Source organism: Budorcas taxicolor, chromosome 8, assembly GCF_023091745.1.
Source record: "Budorcas taxicolor isolate Tak-1 chromosome 8, Takin1.1, whole genome shotgun sequence".
Taxonomy (NCBI): Eukaryota; Metazoa; Chordata; class Mammalia; order Artiodactyla; family Bovidae; genus Budorcas; species Budorcas taxicolor.
The window spans coordinates 86465200-86488695 of record NC_068917.1 but is presented as its reverse complement, the minus strand read 5'-3'; the positions used below and the strand labels follow the sequence as shown (position 1 = coordinate 86488695).

The window sequence follows — 23496 nt, the reverse complement described above, 5'->3', positions numbered from 1 at the left end:
CCATGCCTCAATATGTGAAAGTTTTCTTCATGGTACCCTTTGCTGGAGATTTAAAAATATATTGTCATGTGCTTTGTATCCCGGTTAGGAGCTACATTGTCATTCCTAGTTATTTATGTATCATTTTTCTTCCTTTTTTATTATTAGGAATATCAAGATTTATTTTATTGGTCATTTTGAAGTATTCATTATGTTTATACTCTCTACTATATTTATATTAATTTTATCTTTTTAAAAAATGTTTTCTCCCTACTCCCCCATTTCCCCCCATTTTATGTAACTGTCATTCTTTTCCTTATTTTCCTAATTTTATACTGGATACATTTAGGGGTATGATATTTCTTTTATATACATCTTTATTTTTGAAATGTATAATTTCAGTTTGATGTTCCACTTTGATCCTGAGTTGAGTTTCTTTATTCCTGAATTATTGATATGTTTCATTTATTTTTATTTTTATTGTATTTTCATAGACTGTAGACTGCAAAGTCTCAACTTTTAATAATTTATCAAGCTTTTCCTTTTTTTAATTTTATTTTTTATTGAAGGATAATTGTTTTACAGAATTGTGTTGTTTTCTGCCACACCTCAACATGAATCAGCTATAGGTATACATATATCCCCTTCCTTTTGAAACTCCCTCCCCTCTCCCTCCCCATCCCACCACTCTAGGTTGATACAGAACCCCTGTTTGAGTTTCCTGAGCCATATAGCAAATTCCGATTGGCTATCTATTTTAAACATGGTAATGTAAGTTTCCATGTTACTCTTTCCATACATTTCACCTTCTCCTCCCCTCTCCCCATGTCCATAAGTCTATTCTCTATTTCTGTTTCTCCATTGCTACCTTGTAAATAAATTCTTCAGAGCCATTTTTCTAGATTCTACATATGTGTGTTCAGTCAGTTCAGTTCAGTTCAGTTGCTCAGTCGTGTCCAACTCTTTGCGACCCCATGAATTGCAGCATGCCAGGCCTCCCTGTGTGTTAGAATATGATATTTCTCTTTCTCTTTGTGACTTAAAGGCAAGCTACACAAGTTACAGTGAGCTTTGTTCAATGGATATAAGAGAAAGCATATTTTCTGTTTGTGTGGTATAAACCTCTCCTAATATATATTAAATATAGCTTGTTGGTATTTTTCAAGTCTTTCTTTTCTTATTTTTGGTCTGCTTGATTCATCATATTTCTAAAGAGTTGCAGTAATAATTTTTTACTAGTAATTCACTTTGTAGTTCTATGTGCTTTTTTACTAGTTTTGTTTGCATGTATTTGGGGGAAAGGCATGCATAAATCTAATGGCTAATGCATTTTGTATTTTTTAAAATTTATTGGATGCTATTATTATAGGATCTCACTTTTCAGTGAAAAGCAATTTCAACCTTGAATTTCATTTTGATATTTATATTGCTATCCCAGCTTTCACTTTCAATTGGATGATTTATCTTTGACAAGGGCTTTATTTTGTATTTCTGTTGCACTCATTGTTTAGATCTACTCCTTGCAATAAATACAATTTGGTTTTTTCAAATCTAACCTATAATCTAGTCTTTGTCAATAGATAATTTTACCTTTTCAGTTTGGTGTAATACTGATTTACCCAATTTTATACCTTCCATTTTAATGTTTACTATTTATTTTAATTCATTGTTTTCTGCTTTTCTTTTCCTTTTTCATTGGATTGATGAAATTTTTGTTCATTGTTTCCATTCTATACCCCAGATAACTTCTGTTTTTTTCCTGAAATGTTTTGTCATATGATAATGTTATTACTTTTCCCTTTGATTACATTCTTATATCATCATCGTTGTCCTTTTCAATAATTATATATCTTGCAAAAGTTATTGCTGAAAAATATATTTCTGTTTGCTATTTCTCACCTGATTTATTTTACATTTATTTGGAATAGTTTTGTAGGTTTTTTTTTCTCAGATAATGGTAAGAGATACTTTGTAAGTGCTTTCATTTTTGAAAATGTCTTTGGCTCTAGCAGAGAAGTTGTCCTTTAGATGCTACTTCTGATGTCATTTAGTTTTCATTACTGCAGATGAGGCATCTTGATTTTTTAAATTCTTTCTCTGTAAATAATCTGTTCATTCACTTGCACTTCAGATTTGGATGTGTTTTAGATTTTAAAATTTATCTTTAAAATTCAGGAATATTCATAGATTTGTTCACTGATTGAGTTCCCAATTGTTTGTGTGTGTATGTAAATTTGTTAGGAAAACTAATGGTATAGATCTACTGTGTGTGGATAGTGAGAGGAGTCCTTGGGTGATTTTTCACGGCCCATTGAAGGTCCGTCTAGTCAAGGCTATGGTTTTTCCAGTGGTCATGTATGGATGTGAGAGTTGGACTGTGAAGAAAGCTGAGTGCCGAAAAATTGATGCTTTTGAACTGTGGTGTTGGAGAAGACTCTTGAGAGTCCCTTGGACTGCAAGGAGGTCCAACCAGTCCATTCTAAAGGAGATCAGCCCTGGGATTTCTTTGGAAGGAATGATGCTGAAGCTGAAACTCCAGTACTTTGGCCACCTCATGTGAAGAGTTGACTCATTGGAAAAGACTCTGATGCTGGGAGGGATTGGGGGCAGGAGGAGAAGGGGACGACAGAGGATGAGATGGCTGGATGGCATCACCGACTCGATGGCCGTGAGTCTGAGTGAACTCCGGGAGTTGGTGATAGACAGGGAGGCCTGGCGTGCTGCGATTCATGGGGTCGCAAAGACTTGGACATGACTGAGCAACTGAACTGAACTGAACTGAATCTTTTGATATTCCAAATACTTGGTGTTTGTTTTGTTGCAAAAGCTCCCGTTTACTCTGGCTCCTCCCTTATCTCTTCAGAACAGTCCCTTTTAGCTGTCTGAGGGGCTGTATCCTGGACTTAAGTCCTCAGTAAGTCTACTGAATAAAAATAATCCTCACTTTTTAAGGTAAGAATTTTTTTTCAGTCAACAGTAGTAATAAAGATGTGGATGCCAGTTATTGATGCATGCGGGATTGTGATATAATAAATATGTATTTTGATTTTCATCCACAGTTCCCAGCACAAAGCTCCTAACACCTTTCTAATTTCCTAAGTGATAAGAGTTATAGGGGCCTCTTTTATTTCTGTCTCTTGACATAGCACCAGAGATATAAAGATGAAATTAGTGGGGTTTTTGTTGTTGTTGTTATAAATAATAAGTTCCTTTGAAACACCCCTGAGTTTATTTTAATGAAATGATGTTTGAAAAGCCCCTAGTGAATCACTCAGTTGGGGCTGTTTGCCAGGGGAACCAAGCAAGTTCTTAAAGTTTTAGAGATTGAAGTTAGGTAGGAAGTTGAGTCACCAATGGCTAGTTATTTAATCAGTCGTCTGTACATAGTGAAGTCTTCATAAAAACTCGAAAGAATGGAGTTTGGAGAGTTTCTAGATTAAACATGTGGAGATTCTGGGAGAGCAATGCACTCCTTCTGACATATCTTGCATATCCATCTCTTCTACTTGGCTTTTTCTGAATTATATTCTCTTATAATAAATTGGTAATCTAATAAGTAAAATATTTTCTTGAGTTCTATGAACTACTCTAGAAAATTAGTGTAATATGAGGGAACCTTGTGGGACCATCTGATTGTAGCCAGTTGGTCAGAAACACAAGTAAGAGCCTGAACTTATGGTTGGCATCTGAAATTGGGGTGGGACAGTCTTATAGGACTGAGTCCCTAACCTGTGTGAATAATGCTAAAACTCTAAGTAGATGGTGTGAGAATAGAAGAAAAACACACAGGAGGAGTTTTTCCTTTTCAGCACATGGGATTGATTGATGTAGAGTCAGGACCACGGGGTACAGTTATTGGAGGCTCTGTGATCAGGGACTATAGAATGAATGATTATGATCTTGTAGAGAGAACAGTGGTGGCTTGAAGCGAGATCTTTGTTCCCTGGCCAAGAATTGAACCTGGGTGAAAACCAGGAATCCTATCCACTCCACCAGCAAGAGGCAGAAGCAGAGTTTCTCTGGCTTTTGCCCTATTTGAAAGCAAAAATGTTTTAAGGAGGCAAAAACTGTAAAAAACAAAACAAAAACAGGTGTAAAGTTTATTATTAGAGACACAGCATAATGTGGTAGAGTTTGTTTAGTTAAGCCATAGCAAGGTAGAGATACATACCTGGAGAGAAAGAGTGTGGGCATCCCCACTAGTGAGGAGGAGCATGATAAAGAGACAGTTATATCTTTTATATAGGGCAGTTCTTCTAGGTTTTTGTCTGTCTTTGGCCAGTTATCTCACTTTTTTTCCCTCATAACTGACCTGACCTAGATCCTCCCTCATATGTGTGCACATCTTTTTTGCCAAGGTGGGTTCCAGTGCAGCAACCTATGGGAAGGTTGACACCACCTCTTATGGGGTGGTGCTCCCTCCCTTTTTGACTGCTGAGGAAACTTTCTGTGCATGTATAGATAGGGAGGTGTCCTTGACCTCAAGAACGAGAAATATGTGGTCTCTTTATCTGAGCAGGACTCAGCTCCTCTCTGCCACGGCCAGGACTGCTATCCTAAAGTATCTACTGGAGGCAAAGTGCAGGTATTTAACTTGTTCCTATTGTTATTTCTATCTGGAAGTGTAAATAGGAGGCTGGCTGTAAATGTCTAACCTGGAGCCCATCTATCTCGTGCCTCAGTTGGGGCCTGTGAGCAGTAGAACATGGGAACCAGTGATTCTGATCTGTGAGTAATGGCTGCTGGGGTGAGGTCAGTGTGCAATGATTGGCAATTGGAAAAGAAAATTTAGGAGTGGGAGTGCGGAATTGAGTGCCAGGGATGGGGATGAAAACTAACCAATCTGACCACATGGACCACAGCTTTGTCTAACTCAATGAAACTATGAGGCATGCCATATAGGGCCACCCAAGACGGACAAGTCATGGAGGAGAGTTCTGACAAAACGTGGTCCACTAGAGAAGGGAATGGCAAACCGCTTCAGTATTCTTGCCTTGAGAACCCCATGAACAGTATGAAAAGGCAAAAAGATGAAACTGAAAGATGAACTCCCCAGGTCGGTAGGTGCCCAATATGCTACTGGATCAGTAGAGAAATAACTCCAGAAAGAATGAAGAGACAGAGCCAAAGCAAAAACAACACCCAGTTGTGGATGTGACTGGTGATGGAAGTGAAGTCTGATGCTGTAAAGAGCAATATTGCATAGACACCTGGAATGTTAGGTACATGAATCAAGGCAAATTGGAAATGGTCAAACAGGAGATGGCAAGAGTGACTGTCGACATTCTAGGAATCAGCAAACTAAAATGGACTGGAATGGGTGAATTTAACTCAGATGATCATTATATCTACTACTGTGGGCAGGAATCCCTTAGAAATGGAGTAGCCATCATAGTCAACAGAAGAGTCTGAAATGCAGTACTTGGATGCAAACTCAAAAACAACAGAATGATCTCTCTTCATTTCCAAGGGAAACCATTCAATACCACAGTAATCCAGGTCTATGCCCTGACCAGTAATGCTAAAGAAGCTGAAGTTGCATGGTTCTATGAAGACCTACAAGACCTTCTAGGACTAACACCCAAAAAAGATGCCCTTTTCATTATAGGGGACTGGAATGCAAAAGAAGGAAGTCAAAAAATACCTCGAGTAACAGGCAAATTTGTCCTTGGAGTACAGAACGAAGCAGGGCAAAGGCTAATAGTATTTTGCCAAGAGAACACACTGGTCTTAGGAAACACCCTTTCCAACAACACAAGAGAAGACTACACATGGACATCACCAGATGGTCTATACCGGAAATTACCTATAATTTTCCCATCATCCAAATGTTATATCTGTTAACATATTAATATATTTCTTCCAGATGATTTTCTCTGTGTGCATGAATGCATTCATATATGTGTTCGTGTGTACAGACACACATTATTCAATGAAAATGGACTCATACTGTTTGGTACATCTTTTTATTTTTACTTACCATTTTATTTTTCTATAGTACTTTAATTTTACATAATATTGTATCCTATGGGTGCCCTGTAAAGTATTTAAGCTGTTCATAATTATTGTGTATCAAGATGTTTCTAACTTTCTTTTTATTTTTTTTGGTATTAGCCATGCTGTGATAAAACTCCTGCATTTAAATCTTTGTACAGTACAGGATGATTTTGTGATACGGTTCTACAAGTAAGTTTTGGGGTCAGGTTCATGGACAGTAAATGACATTGACACAGTTCCTTCTCTTATGTCCCTCTGTCAATCTGTTTTCTCAGATCTCTGCCCCTTTCCCAGAAGAGCCAGAAATGACCAAGTCCCTGGTAAGTTCTTATTTGTTCATTTATTTATTTGCTGCTTTCCTTACTTTTCAGTGAGTTTTAGAAGGTATCTATTAACCCATATAGTGAATGGACAAGTGTAAATAAATAAAAACTAAGATCAGAGACAGTAAAAAGAGACTATCAACTCCAAGTCAAACTTGGATTATAGGTATATGTGAGTTGTGTGACTTAAAAGTTATGAACTTTGAACTACAAAATTGTCTCTGATCTTCATGAAAGACATAGCAATAATAGAAATGAAATACATGCTTTATATCGTTAAAAAGTAATTTATTTCATCTATAATAACTACTTCCTGGCTCTTGATGTTTGAAAAAATTTTTGATAGATTTTTTTTTACTTTATATTTTATATTGAAGTATAGCCAGTTAACAATGATGTGATAGTTTCAGGTGGACAGCAAAGGGACCCAGTTGTACATATACATGTATGCATTCTCCCCCAAACTCTGCTCCCATCCTGGCTGCAACATAATATTGAGCAGACTTCCTTGTGCTATACAGTAGGACCTTGTTGGTTATCCATCTAAAATATAGCAGTGTGTATATGTCAATCAGACACTTCCTAACTGTTCCTTCCCCGTATTCTTTGCCCCATCCCACCCTGCCCTGGCATCTAGGTTTGTTCTCTAAGTCTGTGAGTCTGTTTCTGTTTTGTAAATAAGTTCATGTGTACCAATTTTTAGATTCTTAGAAGGGGTATCATACACTATTTATCCTTCTCTGTCTAACTTACTTCACTAAGTAGGACAATCTCTAGGTTCATCCATGTTGCTGCAAATGGCATTATTTCATTCTTTTTAATGGCTGAGTAATATTCCATTGTACACATATATACCATATTTTCTTTCTCCATTCCTCTGTAGATGGACATTTAGGTTGCTTCTATGTCTTAGCTATTGTAAACAGCACTGGAACAAACTCTGGGGTGCATATATCCTTTTGGACCATGATTTTCTTCAGGAATATGCCCAGGGATGGGACTGCAAAGTCATATGGTAGCTGTATTTTTAGTTTTTTAGAGAAGCCACCATATTGTTCTCCATAGTGGCTATGCCACTTTGCATTCCCACCCACATTGTAGGAGGGTTCCCTTATCTCCACACTCTCTCCAGCGTTTATTCTTTGTGGATTCTTTTGATGATAGCCATGTTGACTGGTGTGAATGATATCTCATTGTAGTTTTGATTTACATTTGTATACTAATTAGTAATGTTAAGCATCTTTTCATGTGCCTCTTGGTCATCTGTATGTCTTCTTTGAAGTAATGTCTATTTAGGTCTTCTGCCTACTTTTTGAGTGGGTTTTTTTGATTATGTTAAACCTCATGAGCTGTTTGTAAAGTTTGGAGACTAAGCCCATGTCAGTCACATCATTTGCAAACATTTTATACCAATCATGGGTTTTCTTTTCATTCTGTTTTTTTGTTTTCTTTGTTGTGCAAAATCTTTTAGGTTTAAGTAGGCCCCATTTGTGCATTTTTGTTTTTATTTCCATTATTTGGGGAGACCGATAAAAAAGATATGGCTACATTTATGTTGAAGATTGTATTGCTTATTTTTTCCTCTAGAAGTGTTATAGTGTCTGGTCTCACATTTAGTTCTTTAATCCATTTTGAGGTTATTTTTGTGTATGGTATTAAAGAATGATCTTTTTTCTTTTTTTTTTTTACAGGTAGCTGTCTAGTTCCCCCAGCACCATTTGTTGACGAGACTGTCTGTCCAACATTGTATTTTTTTGCCTCCTTTGTCATAGATTAACTGAACAAAGGTGTATGAATTTACTTCTGGGCTTTCTATTCAGTTCCATTGATCTATATTTCTACTTTTGTCAGGAAGTCTGATTCCTCCAGCTTCGTTTTCCTTTCTTAAGATTGCTTTGGCTATTCAAGGTCTTTTGTGTCTCCATACAGATTTTGAGATTTGTTTGTTCTGTGCTGTGCTGTGCTTAGTTGCTCAGTCATGTCTGACTCTGTGATACCATGGCTGTACCCACCAGGCTTGTCTGTCCATAGGGATTCTCCAGGCAAGAACACTGGCAAGGGTTGCATTCCTTGCACCTGGGGTTCTTCCCAACCCAGGGATCAAACCCAGGTCTCCCGCATTACACGCAGTTTCTTTACTGTCTGAGCCACCAGGAAAGCCGTGGTTCTGTGAAAAATGCCATTGGTCATTTGATCAGGATTGCATTAGATCTGTAGATTGCTTTGGGTAGTATATTCATTTTGACAGTATTAATTTTTCCAGTCCATGAACATGATACATCTTTTCATCTGTTTGAGTCTTCTTCAGTTTCCTTCATCGACACCTTATAATTTTCAGAGTATAGGTCTTTCTTTAGTCTCCTTAGGTAGGTTTATTCATAGGTAGTTTATCCTTTTGATACGATTGTAAATGAAATTGTTTCTCGAGTTTCTCTTTCTGATCTTTTGATGTTATTGTATAGAAATGCAACAGTTATTTTGTGTGTATTCATTGTGTTACCTGCAACTTTACTAGATTCACTGATGAGATTTAATCGTTTTGTAGTAGCATCTTTAGGGTCTTCTATGAATAGTATCATGTCATTTGCAAACAGTGACAGTTTAACTTCTTCATTTTCAATTTGGATTCCATTTGTTTCTTTTTCTTCTCTGATTGCTGTAACTAGGACATCCAGAACTACGCTGAATAATAATGGTGAGAGTGAACATCCTTGTCTTATTCCTGATCTTAGGGAAAATGCTTTCAGTATTTCAACATTGAGTATGACGTTAAGCAGTAGATTTGTCATATATGGCTTTTATTATGTTGAGGAATGTTCCCCCATGCCCACTTTCTGGAGAGTTTTTATCATGAAAGTGTGCTGAATTTTGTCTTTCTGCATCTCCTGAGATAATCATATGGTTTTTATTCCTCAGTTTGTGTGTTACATCGATTGGTTTTCAGATATTGAAAAATCCTTGCATCCGTACATGAGTCCCACTTGATCATAGTGAATGATCTTTTTATTGTATTGTTGGACTTGGATTGTTAGTTTTGTGTTGAGGATTTATGCCTCTAACATTCATCATTGATACTGGCCTGTACTTTTCTTTTTTTGTGGTATCTTTGTCTGATATTGATCACAGGGTGATGGTGGCATCAGAGAATGAGTTTGGAAGTTTTCCTACAGCTGTAATTTTGTGGAACACTTTCAGAAGGTTAGGTGTTTTGTTGCTGTTGTTTTTCAGTCAGTAGGTCATATCCGACTCTTTGTAACCCCATGGACTGCAGCACCCAATCTCCTCTGTCCTTCACTATTTCCCGGAGCTGGCTCAAATTCATGTCCATTGAGTTGGTGATGCTAGCTAATCATCTCATCTTCTGTTGACTGCTTCTCCTCCTGCCCTCAGTCTTTCCAGCATCAGGGTCTTTTCCAGTGAGTCATCACTTTGCATCAGGTGGCCAAAGTATTGGAACTTCAGCATCAGTCCTTCCAGTGAATATTCAGGGTTGATTTCCTTCAGGATTGACTGGTTTGATCACCTTGCAGTCAAAGGGACTCTCAAGAGTCTTCTCCAGCTCTACAGTTCGAAATCATCAGTTCTTTGGCACTCCTTCTTCTTTACGGTTCAGCTCTCCCATCTGTCCATGACTACTGGAAAAATCATAGCTTTGACTAAAGGACCTTTGTTGGCAAAGTGATGTCTCTGCTTTTTAATATGCTGTCTAGGTTGGTCATAGCTTTCCTTCCAAGGAGCAAGAGTCTTGTAATTTCATGGCTGCAGTCATTGTCCACAGTGATTTTGGAGCCCAAGAAAATAAAATCTGTCCTTGTTTCCACTTTTTCCCCTTCTATTTGCTGTGAAGTGATGGGACCAGATGCCATGATTTTAGCTTTTTGATGTTGAGTTTCAAGCCAGCTTTTTCAATCTCTTTCACCTTCATCAAGAGGTACTTCAGTCCTCTTTACTTTCCACCATTAGAATGGTATCATCTGCATATCTGGGGTTGTTGATAATTCTCCCAGCAGTGTTGATTCCAGCTTGTGATTCATCCAGCCCAGCATTTCACATAATGTACTCTGCATATAAGTTATACACACAGGGTGAACATAGCCTTGTCATATTCCTTTCTTAATTTTGAACCGATCAATTGTTCTATGTCTGGTTCTAATGACTGCTTCCTGATCTACATATAGATTTCTCAGGAGACAGATAAGGTGATCTGGTGTTCCCATGTCTTTAAGAATTTTTCACAGTTTGTTGTGACCTGCACAATCAAAGGGTTTAGTGTAGACCAGAAGTAGATATTTTTTGGAATTCTCTTGCTTTCTCCATGATCCAGTGAATGCTGGCAATTTGGACTCTGGTTCCCCTGCCTTTTCTAAACCCAGTTTCTACGTCTGGAAGTTCTTGGTTCATGAACTGCTGAAACCTAGCTTGAAGGATTTTGAGCATAACCTTGCTAGCATGTGAAATGAGTGCAATAGTATGATAGTTTGAACATAGTTTGGCATTGCCCTTCTTTGTGACTGGAATGAAAACTGACCTTTTCCAGTCTTGTGGTCACCACTGTGTTTTCCAGATTTGCTGACATATTGAGTGCAGCACTTTACCAGCATCATCCTTTAGGATTTGAAATAGCTTAGTTGGGATTTCATCACCTCCACTAGGTTTGTTCTTAGTAATGCTTCTAAGGCCCACTTGACTTCACACCCCAGATGTTTGGCTCTAGGAGAATGACCACACCTTTGTGGTTATCCGGGTCATTCAGACCTTTCTTGTATAGCTCTTCTGTGTCTTCTTGCCACCTCTTCTTTATCTCTTCTGCTTCTGTTATGTCCTTTCCCTTTCTGTCCTTTATTGTGCCCATCCTAACATGAGATATTCCCTTGATAGCGCCAGTTTTCTTGAAGAAGTCTTGTCTTTCCCATTCTATTGTTTTCCTCTATTTTGTTGCATTGTTCATTTAAGAAGGCCTTCTTATCTCTCCTTCCTATTCTCTAGCACTCTCCATTCAGTTGGGTATAGTTCTCACTTTGTTTCTTGCCTTTTACTTTTCTTTATCCCTCAGATTCCAGCTTCTCAAAGGTAATCACTCTAAACTCAATCAAACTAATTCTTTCGGTATTTACATTCCTATGTCTAAATCACATGTTTACATTGGTACCTCTTGATTTTCAGTTTTAGGTAGTATCTACTGACTTAGCACAATGGAAAATAAGGATTTAACTCTCAGACATTTAAGGCTTCAGCACTTATATGCACATTTCTTCTTCCCCTCCTTCTAATATAGGTATATCATAATTTGGGGTAAATCAATAGACTGTATTTATTAATATGTTTATTTTAATTATATTCACAGTTGAACCATTTCTTTTATCTTTTATGCACTGTTTTTTATTTTACTTGGAATTAATTATTGTTTGGTTTAATCATTTGTTTCATTTTCCATATCTGGATCACTAAATCAACTCCACAGTCTTCCCATGTATATAAATATCTTTACAATATGTTAAAATATATTATATAATGATAGTTAACACCAATCATAAATATTAATATAGTGCCTACCGTATGCTAGGCATTGTAAACACACACACTCTCTCTCTCAACTGATTTAATCACATCCCCTTTGAGGTATCTATAATCATTATCCTCATTTTACAGAGAAGGAAGTAGGTCCACAGAGAAGTTGAGTAAATTGCTCTGGGTTGCACTGCTAGTAAGTGGTGAAACCAGGAGTAAAACCCAAGCAATTTGGCTCCAGAATACAGGCTATTTATTTCAGCAGTTGAAAGAAACTTCCCTTGGAGTTCTTGACATTACCAAAGTTGTTCTCTATTTGATTCTCATGCACTGACTTGGGGGTCTTTCTTTGGCATGCTGCTAGGAATTCCTTTCATGTCTCTCAAGAATTGGACCTCTTGTTTTTTGGCTCTTTCTTGAGTCATGCTTTCATTTTTAGAAAATATTATCCAGAAAGTATTGTATGGCAATTAGGTTTTTTGAGGCCTTGCATGTCTAAAAGTATTTTTATTTGACCCTCAGTAATTTCATAGCTATTTCTAGATTGTAAGTCATTTTTACTCAGAAATTGTAAGACATTCTTTCTACTTTAATCATCCCACCTTTTCTTACTGCATGTGATAGGAAGATCCAGATAATAAATTTGTGTTGCTTTAAGTTTGCAGTAATTTGTTGCAGCAGCAATAGGAAACCACTACAGATTTTGGTACCTGGACATGGAATGATGCTGCAACAAATACCCCAAAATGTCAAAAGACTTTGGAATTTGATAATGAATAAAAACTGTAAAAAATTGGAAGCAGATAATAGCAAGAGCCTAGATTTTCTTGAACAGACTAGTAATAGAAATATTGTTGTTAACTCTTTTAGAGAACTTAGAAGAAAGTGAGGAGCACAGTAGGAAAAAAACTATATTGTTTTAGAGAGTATCTCATTATTTTAAACAGACTGTTGACAAGAATACAGGTGTTAAAGGTGCTTCTGGTGAAGACTCAAGAAGGAACTGAGAAAGTAGGGGAGGGAGCATCTCTGGTATATAGTAGCAGAAAGCTTAGCTGGGTTTTGTCCTGTAGTTATATGGAAAGCAGATTTGTCAGTGATGTACTTGTGTTTTTCTCTGAGGTGATTTCAAGTAAAGGATTGGAGATGTGACATGGTTTCTTTTTCCTGCTTACAATAAAATATGAAACTTAAGCGATAGATTGGAGGAAGAACTGTTAAGCAAAAAGGAACTAGACTTGATGATTTGGGGTATTTGGGGGCTATCAAGATTACAAAAGATGCCATAATTAGTTTCACTGTAGGAAAGTATGTTCCTGAGAGAAAGTCAAGGGTGTAGATAGATGCTTTATATATGAATATTTTTCTAGGTTTTTAGGTGTTTAGCAAGATGAACAGGGTAGAATGCACCTTACTAAATTTTTTTAGCTGGACGTCTCAGTCTTTGGTGTTAACTTAATTGTTTAGCTTATTTACATTTAATGCAATTACTGATATATTTGAATTTATATCCAGTTTTATTAGTTTCATATTTGAATTGTCTGTTTCCACTCTTTTCTTGACTTTCTTTTAGATTAGTCAGGTTTTAATTTTTATTTTGTTACCTTGTTTGTGATGCATTCTTTTGTTTCCCTAGATATTATAATATCCATCTTTAACTCATTATTATCTTACCCCCTTCTTAATAGATGCTAAAACATCTTAATTCCATTGACTGCTTCTCATTTTTACATTATTATTTTTATGCATCTGAATTCTACATATGTTTTAAACTTCACAAGATATTATTATTATTGTTTTTGCATAGTCTGTATTTACAGTTTTATAAAGTGGAATTTGAGAAACTTTTGGAGTCTTTGAGTTGATGTCATTCACCTTTCCTTTTCAAATTTTGCTTCTGCCTCATATTCTTCCTCTTTATTGTCTCAGACAACAATATGTTTTTCCTTTTCAAGGTGTTGTACATGTGATACATCATGTGCTCTTGTGCTTATTTTTATTTCAAAAAACCTGTGTGGTTCAGTTTGGATATCTTCTGTTTGCTTGTCTTCCATTTCAGTAATTCTGTTAGTCTGCTATTAAACCCCTCTCAGTTCTTAATTTTAGATACTGAATTTTTTTCAATTTTAATTTTTTTTAGTATAAGTTCCATTTCTCTGATGAAATTCTCCACCTTTTCATCTAAATCCAAAATCCTGTAAGACTATTTCTATTGAATTTTTTCCCCTGTGGTTTTAGATATTTTGTTCTGTTTTTTGATAGGCATTTCTTTTATTGTATCAAAACACATATAAAGCATTGTCAAGGATCTAGATTATGGTATCTTTCTCAGTTATTTAACTTATATGCAGAGTACATCATACGAAATGCTGGGCTGGATGAAGCTCAAGCTGGAATCAAGATTACTGGGAGAAATATCAATAACCTCAGCTATGCAGATGACACCACCCTAATGGCAGAAAGCAAAGAGGAGCTAAAGAGCCTCTTGATGAAGGTGAAAGAGGAGAGTGAAAAAGCTGCCTTAAAACTCAACATTCAAAAAACTAAGATCATGGCATGTGGTTCCATCACTTCATGGCAAATAATGGATACAGTGACAGATTTTATTTCTTAGGCTCCAAAATCACTGCAGCTGGTGATTGAAGCCTTGAAATAAAAAGACACTTGCTCCTTGGGAGGAAAGCTATGACAGACTTAAACAGCGTGTTAAAAAGCAGAGACATTATTTTGCCAGCAAAGGTCCAAATAGTCAAAGCTGTGATTTTTCCATTAGTCATATATGGATGTAAGAGTTGGGCCATAAAGAAGGCTGAGCACCAAAGAATGTTGCTTTTGAGTGGTGGTGGTAGAGAAGACTCTCGAGAGTCCCTTGCACTGCAAGGAGATCAAACCAGTCAATCCTAAAGGAAATCAATCCTGAATATTCATTGGGAAAGATTAAGGGCAGGAGGAGAAGGGGACGACAGAGGATGAGATGGTTGGATGGCATCACTGACTCAATGAACATGAGTTTGAGCATACTCCAGGAGATAGCAAAGAACAGGGAAGCCTAATTTGCTGCAGTCCATGGGGTCACAAAGGGTCAGACACAACTTAGTGACTGAACAATAACAAACTTTCTCAAGAGAGGATCCTTGTTTCCCTTAGCAGATAGAGTGGAGGATGATCACCTTTATCTAGTCAGGCACAGTGTTATGTTGAATCAAGACTGAGTTGAAGCCCTGATAATAGTCTACCTCTGGTTCACTCTGACCATCCAGGATTTTCAGCTGAGAGGCCAGTTTGCCCTCTGTGGACCCTTCTCTTGATAGGTGCCAACAGTGTTTTCTTATCAGACTGCTAACATTTTGCCTTGCTTTTCAGAGGCTCTCTGCTTAAGTATTTAGTCTTCTGCTCATACAGCCCTAGAGTTTGATAGATGTCTTAGGGAAAAAACTGGCCATGTGTTTGAATTCTGGTTTCTCTATCACCCAACTTTAGCCTTCTACTGGTTCAAAGCCTGGATTTTCATCTTTTACCACACCCAGAATTGATAAATACTCCTAGTGTAAAAGTGGTTACGTACATCAACTCAAACCTTAAATGTTGTCTGTAGAGTCTTAGCACCTAACTGCTTCCAGTATTTTCAAACAGATAGTTTCAGTATTTCATCTGGCATGTACTTATTCCTGGAAGAAACCCTGGACCGTCACAAACTCTTGTATGCCATCTGGATATGACAGTGCCTCAAAAGGTTCACCTAAACATATCATATGTACTGTCCATTTAAAGTGTACATTTAATCATTTTTAGTATATTCATGGAGCTGTGCAGTCTTTATCCAATTTTAGAACACTTTCTTTCCCTCCCCTATCCAAAGTCATACGTTTTAGCTGTTGCTACCTCCCTCCCCACCACATCCTTCCATTACCCCATTCCTGGGCAACCAGCAATCTTCTTACTGTCCTAATAGGTTTGCCTGTCCTGGACATCTCATGTAAATGGAATCATATAATATGTGGTCTTTTGTGATTGGCTTATTTCACTTAGCATAATATTTTCAAAATTTGTTCACAGTGTAGCATAAATCAGTATTTCATTCCTCTCTATGGATGAATAATTTCTTTTATGAATATGCCACATTTTGAAATTCATCATTGGCTGATACCCTGGGTTGTTTCTGACTATTAATAATAATGCTACTATGAACATGGCTATATAAGTTTTATGTAAATGAATGTTTTGATTTCTCTTGGGTATATACCTAGAAGTGGAACCATTAGCTCATATTACTCCTTTTGAGGAAGTGCCAGACTGTTTTAGATTCCCACCTTCACTATATGAGGGTTCCAATTTCTCCACTTTCCCACTGGCACTTGATATTATGTGTCCTTTTGTTTTTTATTATTATAGCCATCGTAGTAGGTGCACTTTCCTGATGACTAATGATTGGAGCATTTTTTAAATTTCAGAATTCAAGATTTAATTGCATTTATTATTTTGCTACAAAAATAATAAAAATATAAATGCACACAAGCAGAGCATTTTTTATTTTATAATCATCTTAGTGAATTTGAAGGGGTATCTCTTTGAATTTTGATATCCCTTTTGACTGTATTGACCTGTATTGAGAAGCTTTCATGCTTTTTGGCCATTTGTATGTCTTCCTTGGATATATGTGTATTCTTCTTGGTCCATTTGTTTATTTGACTGTGCCAGGTCTTAGCTGTGGCATGAGGGATGTTTGAGCTTTGTAGCAGAATCCAGGATCTTTTGTTATAGCATGTGGAATCTAGCTCCCTGACCAGGGATCAAACCCAGGCCCCCTGCATTGGGAGCATGGAGTTTTAGCCACTGGACCACCAGGGAAGTCCCCTTGGTCCATTTTTAATTGGATCATTTATCCTTTTATTGAGTTGTAAGAATTATTTATATATTCTTTACACAAGTCCTTTATCAGATATATAATTGCAGACATTTCCCCATAATATTTGAGTTGTTTTCACTTTAAGTAAACACTTTGTTTGTTCTGTTTGTTGTTGTTATTGTTGTTTCTTTTTCATTTTGGGTCATTGGGTATAGCATGGGGATCTTAGTTCCCCTCCCAGGCATTGAACCCATGCCCCCTGAAGTGGTGGTGCAGAGACCTAACACTGGACTGCCAGCAAATTCCCTTATCTTATCACTTTCTTAATGGTATCCTTTTTAGCACAAAGTTTTAAATTTTGATAAAGTCCAATTTATCTATTTTTTCTTTGGTTGCTTGTGCTTCTGATTTTATATCTGAAAAAATCATTGCTTTTCTAACTGAAGTGTTAATGAAATACGGCATACATGGAAAAGAATGCAGAAATCAGGTTTGCAGCTTGATGAGTTTTCAGTGTATTCTTTTGTAACCAGCACACAGATAAAAACAAAACCTCAGAATGTTATTAGAGCCACAGAAAGAATGACCTAATACTTTTAATATTTATTTTTCCCTTGAAATAATAATGTCAAATTTAGGTATTTAGTGAGAATCTTATATGTTGTATCATGTTAAAAATTATTAAAAATAAGTTCATAAATATCTTGCTCTTATCCTACAATCCTGATGCTTTTCATTGAATAAACATGTGTTTTTCCAGGGATCAGTGTCTTTCAAAGATATATCTGTAGACTTCAGCAGGGAGGAGTGGCAACAATTGGACCTTGCTCAGAAAAGTCTATACAGGGATGTAATGCTGGAAAACTATTTCAACTTGATCTCAGTGGGTAAGCACAGCTCTGCTGGGTAAGGCTGTACCTAACTGAGTGTATCTTTTTTTTTCCATAGTGGAATTTCTGAAATTTGGTGTTTCTAAGGTATGTGGGAGTTCTAAAGACTGTAGGACATCTGAAGTGTGTAATAGTTTTGTCCTTATTTTGTTCTATGTTCTTAACAATCTCTTTTGGACATTAAGAATATACTTCTGTTCCCCATAAACTTTTCTGAAAAGTAAATGGAGGGCTTTGTTGTTTCCTATCATCAGGGTGTCAAGTTCCCAAAGCAGAAGTCATTTTCAACTTGGAGTGGGGAGAAGAACCATTTATGTGGAATGGCAAAATCTCAAGCCAGAGCTGTCTAGGTGAGTAGGAACCAAAAGCATAGGAGATTGTATAGCCAAATCACAGTTTTACTGGCAGAGTTTGGCAACTTTGAAGTGCTTTTATTCTTTTTCTTTTTTGAAGTGCTTTTAATATGATATTTCTCTAACATTCTGAACTTTTGAAACTGCATGGATAGAGCTGATATTGGTCTCTTACACATCTAAATGCCATTCCCACTTAGTGATGTCACTCAGTCGTGTCCGACTCTTTGCGACTCCATGGACTGTAGCCCACCAAGCTTCTCCGTCCATGGGATTTTTCAGGCAAGAGTACTGGAGTGGGTTGCCATTTCCTTCTCCAGGGGATCTTCCCGACCCAGGGATTGAACCCGGGTCTCCCGCATTCCAGGCAGACGCTTTAACCTCTGAACCACCAGGGAAGCCATTCCCACTTAAGGCCCCTTCCAATATCAGTGTCTTCTTTGCTTGACTCTTTAAGAGGGATATGCTACAGTTACTGGTACATTGGCTGTAGGATCCTGCTGTTTTGCTCTTTCTCCCTTTTTATAGCATTAAAAAGTTTTTTAAAAAAAATCTCTGTCGATGTCTTAAATCCTTTCCTTACACATTCAGGTACTCATAAAATTGCCTTAAAAAAAAAATTACTTTGGGTCACTCACCTGCTTATTTCTCTTCATTTTCTTTCTTTTCCCTTAAGGTGCTTCAGAATTGTCATCTAGAGATGGCCATATTATATCATCTCCCATGCCTCTCCCTCAACTGTTGGCTTTGAGATTTCCATTACTTACATTTGGGGATAGCTTCTTATTTTAAGTCTATAATTTTGGGGGACCACACTCCACAGCGTGTGGGATCTTAGTTCCTCTGGCCAGGGATTGAACCTGCATGCCCTGCAGTGGAAACTCAGAGTCCTAACCAGTGGATAGCCAGGGAATCCCCTATTTTACAATTTTTAAAAAAGTTTTATTTTATTTTTTTATTTATCCCTTTTAATCCTCACTCCCTTCTTCATTTTTATTCTTCCAAGAGGCAGTTGCTCTACTGTATTTTATATGTTTGCTTGCAATTTATTCTTGAATTTGTCAGGTATTTGTAAAATTTAAATTGTTGGCCATTTTAATTTCTAAAAATGGTACTGTGCTGTGAAGGTGAAGTCGCTCCGTCGTGTCCGACTCTTTGCGACCCATGGACTGTAGCCCACCAAGCTCCTCTGTCCATGGGATTCTCCAGGCAAGAATACTGGAGTGGGTTGCTATTTCCTTCTCCAGGGGATCTTCCCAACCCAGGGATTGAACCCAGGTCTCCCACATTGCAGGCAGACGCTTTAACCTCTGTACCACCAGGGAAGCCCCACTGTGCTATATATCCTACTTAGTTTATTTTTTTCCTCTCAGCACTAAATTGGTTCATGTTACACTGTTTTCCTAGCTCATTGCTTCTAATTGATGCTTACATTCCATAGTATATATATATATGCCAGATTTACTTGTCCAGCTTTCCAGCTACTATAGCTAGTACCATAATAAATTTCTTCAAGAACTATTCTTTTAGGAAACAAGAATTTCTTGAGGAAGAGTAGTGGGAGTGTTTTATTAATGAATATACTAATGCTTTATTTCACTAAGTATAACCATATTGTTTTTCAGATTGGATGTGTTGGTCTACAATCCTCTAAACATACAAAGGCATCAGTTTCTCCACATCCCTGCCCATATTTCTAATAATTTCTCATAATCTAGTGGATTTTAATTTCTATTTGTTTTAATTTGTGTTTCTCTAATAACAAAATGTTTTGAACATCTTATCATGTATCTTGTAATAGATTCTGATTTCATTTTTGGTATTTGACTACTGACACCTTCCAAATGTCACCCTCTCTCTTCATCTTCTGCCCCACATCTGGACAAACTATAAGAAAACCCAGATGCTCTTTCCATTAGTGCTAGTGGCAAGTTGCTCTGTACCAGTCAGCTTAGCACCATCCCCCAACTACTATAAAAAACCCAAGCCAGTTTCCTTTTCTCACTGTTAAGCCACTTTTAGACCTGCTTGGGAGCTTTCCCTTCAAAAGCCTCATTAAATGAGTAATGAACTTTTTCATATCTTATTGGTTGTGTGTCAAATCATCACTCTTGACATCTGAACCAAATTTGGTGTGGGAGTCCATTGCTTCTCTGCAGGTGACTTAACAGTTTATGTAGTAAGCAGGATCTTTGGATGATGACCACGAGCAAGGGGGCTTTCTTCTCTTGTTCTCTGGATTTACTGCCTGCTGCTGAGTACATACTTTGAGCTGTGCTACTTTATGCTGCATTTGCTGATTCCCACAAGACTGTGTCATATATTTAACCAATTGAAGTTGGAAGTTATAGTTGGTATTCTGGGACAGATATAAGGAGTAGGCCCTCCTTAAAGTGGCCTAAGACCTATGTATGTGTCTCAAATTGAATCATTTGTCTCAATTCTGGCATAAGCCATGAATGACACCAGAATTAAGGAAACAGATCAGATTGGTTCTCATTGTATAAGCTTTCCGGGGAACAGTTGATACCTTATGCATATAAGGGCCCATCAGGCAGCTACCTGTGTGAAGGAAGAGCGGTTACAATGTAGCATGCTAAAGCAAGTGGCACACCTTTCTAAATGTTGTCATATTGTATTGTTTATTGTTTCAATGTTGTCATATTTTTGCTTTTCCCTGTGACTCATCTTCTCAAACAATTCTTTATGCTCTTTCTACTAATTTTTCTCTTTTAGAAAGTATCATTTAGATGCCCTCCTCCTTTTACTTTCCAGTGAAAAGTAAAACCTAAAACCATGTCTACATTCACTTATGCTTGAATTATTCTAACCCTGTTTTGATGTTTAAAAAAAATTTTTTCCTAGGTGCTACTGGTTAAAATATTATACTTATCTTGTCATAGCTATATGATACAAAATATTACCTAACATATGAGAAATTCTCTCAATGGATTAATAAACTAAAGGAAGAACATGCCTCATATTTGTAGTTCACATTTATCTTTGTTTAGTTTCTGTAATCATGTTTGCTTCATTTTAACATTTTTTTAAATTATTCCCCTGTGTCTGACCCTTTATTTTCTGATCTGTCTCTCTATTCAGATAATCTACATACTTATACTTTGCTCTCATGTTTCACTTACTTCTTTTATTGGATGTATTACGGTATACATTGCTTTTTCCCTTTTTTGATTCTCTGACCCACAAAAACTCAGAGAAAATGACATTAATTTGAATGACAACTGAGTCTTTTATCTATTTCAAAAATGTTTCTCTAGAGAATATTTAGTGAAATTAAATTCTTTAGGTGATATTTTGCTCTATTTCAGAGGGATTTGAAATTTTTTCTGCTAAGAGTAATTTAAATGACCAATAATTGTAATTGGAAAGGGAAGACAACTGAAAGAAATGTTTAAAATTTAAGCCATTGAGCATTAAGCATTTATTTTTGTGTACATCTATGCCAATTAAATATGACTTTGTCAGGCTCAGAATATCTGTGTTTATTTTTAAGTTAAGAGAAAAGAGAGCCTTCCTAGAGTTTTGCTGAGGTTTGAGATTCATTTTCAGAGCATAGAACCCTAAATGATCCATGAAGGAAATGAATTTTGAAAAGGAATAAAGGATCAGGAAAAGGAAGCTTAGTGGGGAAAAGGAAAAGAATATACATTTAGATTCAGTAATAAAATAGACTTTAGTGACTGGTGGAAAGATAGCCTACATACATTCATTTTATTGGCCTGAATTATGACTTTGTATTTTACTGAATTGGTAATTCAGTTTGTGACAGAGGAATTATGAATAATTAAACTTTTTACCACAGGAGCAAATTCTTTACATTGAACATCATTGATAATAATGTAAATACTGTCAGGCATAGCAGTGGGTTTATAAGCTAAAGAAAGTGAAAAGTTGCAAAAGATGAAAGCCATGTCTAGGAATCTAGTATTAGAGGTCCTCAGGCTTGATGAAAACATTAATATGTGTGAGTAAAACTGTAATGTGTGCTAAGTCACTTCAGTCATGTCCGACTCTGTGTAACCCTATGGACTGTATAGCCCATCAGGCTCCTTTGTCCATGGAATTCTCCAGGCAAGAATACTGCAATGGGTTGCTGTTTCCTTCTCCAGGGGCTCTTCCCAATCCAAGGATTGAACCCATGTCTCTTAAGTCTCCTGCATTGGTAGGTGGGTTCTTTACCACTAGCCCCACATGGGAAGCTCAAAAATATGAAAGTTAAAAGAATGTGTTTGGGGATATTACAAACATTATACGGTCCTGGAGATAGAATGAAATGGATACAAGGTTAGACTGTGTCTTAAAGAGTAATCTGATTTTTATGTAAGTATTTACTGAGAATCTACTATGTCTTTAAAAACATTTTTTTTATTGAAGGATAATTGCTTTACAGAATTTTGTTGTTTTCTGTCAAGCCTCAACATGAATCAGCCATAGGAATACATATATCCCCTCCCTTTTGAACCTCCCTCCCATCTCCCTCCCCATCCCACCCCTGTTACAGAACCCCTGTTTGAGTTTCCTGAGCCATACAGCAAATTCCCATTGGCTATCTATTTTATACATGGTAATGTAAGTTTCCGTGTTACTCTTTCCATACATCTCACCCTTTCCTCCCCTCTCCCTGTGTCCATTAAGTTTATTCTCTATGTCTGTTTCTCCATTGTTGCCCTGTAAATAAATTCTTCAGAGCCATTTTTCTAGACTCTGTATATATGCATTAGAATATGATATTTATCTTTCTCTAACTCACTTCACTCTGTATAATAGGTTCTAGGTTCATCCACCTCATCAGAACTGACTCTGCTATGTCTTACACACTATTCCACAGTTGGGGATATTAGTGATTCTTATTGTAGGTAAGAATGGTATATTGGAGTAAAACCCACCTCCTGTCATTGATAGACCCCAAGAAACAGTGACTTAGCGAACATAAACATTAACCTGGCCTGGATTTAGCCTGAGGGCTGTAGTTTTTCTAATCTCTTGTCTCGGGCATCAGCAGCAGCATAGAACTGAGCTATCAAGTCTGTAATATAGCCAGTGGAAGAGTTATGGGAGACATACTTACTTCCTTAAAACATTGACCTGATTACAACAAATATAATTCATACTCTTATTTGAATGGTGATAGATGAGTTACCTGGATTTACCTACAAATGAGGCTGTATATGCCTGTTGTTTTGAGACAGACACATGCTTGGCTACAAGCTTAACACTGTTGAAGGAAGGGGACAGCTTTTTTTTTTTTTTTACTTTATTTTACTTTACAATACTGTATTGGTTTTGCCATACATTGACATGAATCCACCACAGGTGTACATGAGTTCCCAATCCTGAACCCCCCTCCCACCTCCCACTCCATATCATCTCTCTGGATCATCCCCGTGCACCAGCCCCAAGCATCCTGTATCTTGTATCAAACATAGACTGGCGATTCATTTCTTGCATGATAGTATACATGTTTCAGTGCCAATCTCCCAAATCATCCCACCCTCTCCCTCTCCCTCAGAGTCCAAAAGTCTGTTCTATACATCTGTGTCTCTTTTGCTGTCTCGCATACAAGGTTATCATTACCATCT

General features: G+C 37.0%; 1 protein-coding gene across 1 annotated transcript in view; it reads left to right on the top strand.

Annotated features, from left to right (window-relative positions):
* The window catches only part of ZNF484 (zinc finger protein 484), a 65336-nt gene that overhangs the window by 813 nt on the left and 41027 nt on the right, over positions 1-23496 (top strand). Inside the window, exons 2-5 of the mRNA XM_052644547.1 lie at positions 6094-6165; positions 6252-6296; positions 17414-17540; positions 17798-17893. Coding sequence (XP_052500507.1) covers positions 6282-6296; positions 17414-17540; positions 17798-17893 — 238 coding nt within the window. The 5' untranslated portion in view covers positions 6094-6165; positions 6252-6281. The remainder of the gene's footprint in view (positions 1-6093; positions 6166-6251; positions 6297-17413; positions 17541-17797; positions 17894-23496) is intronic.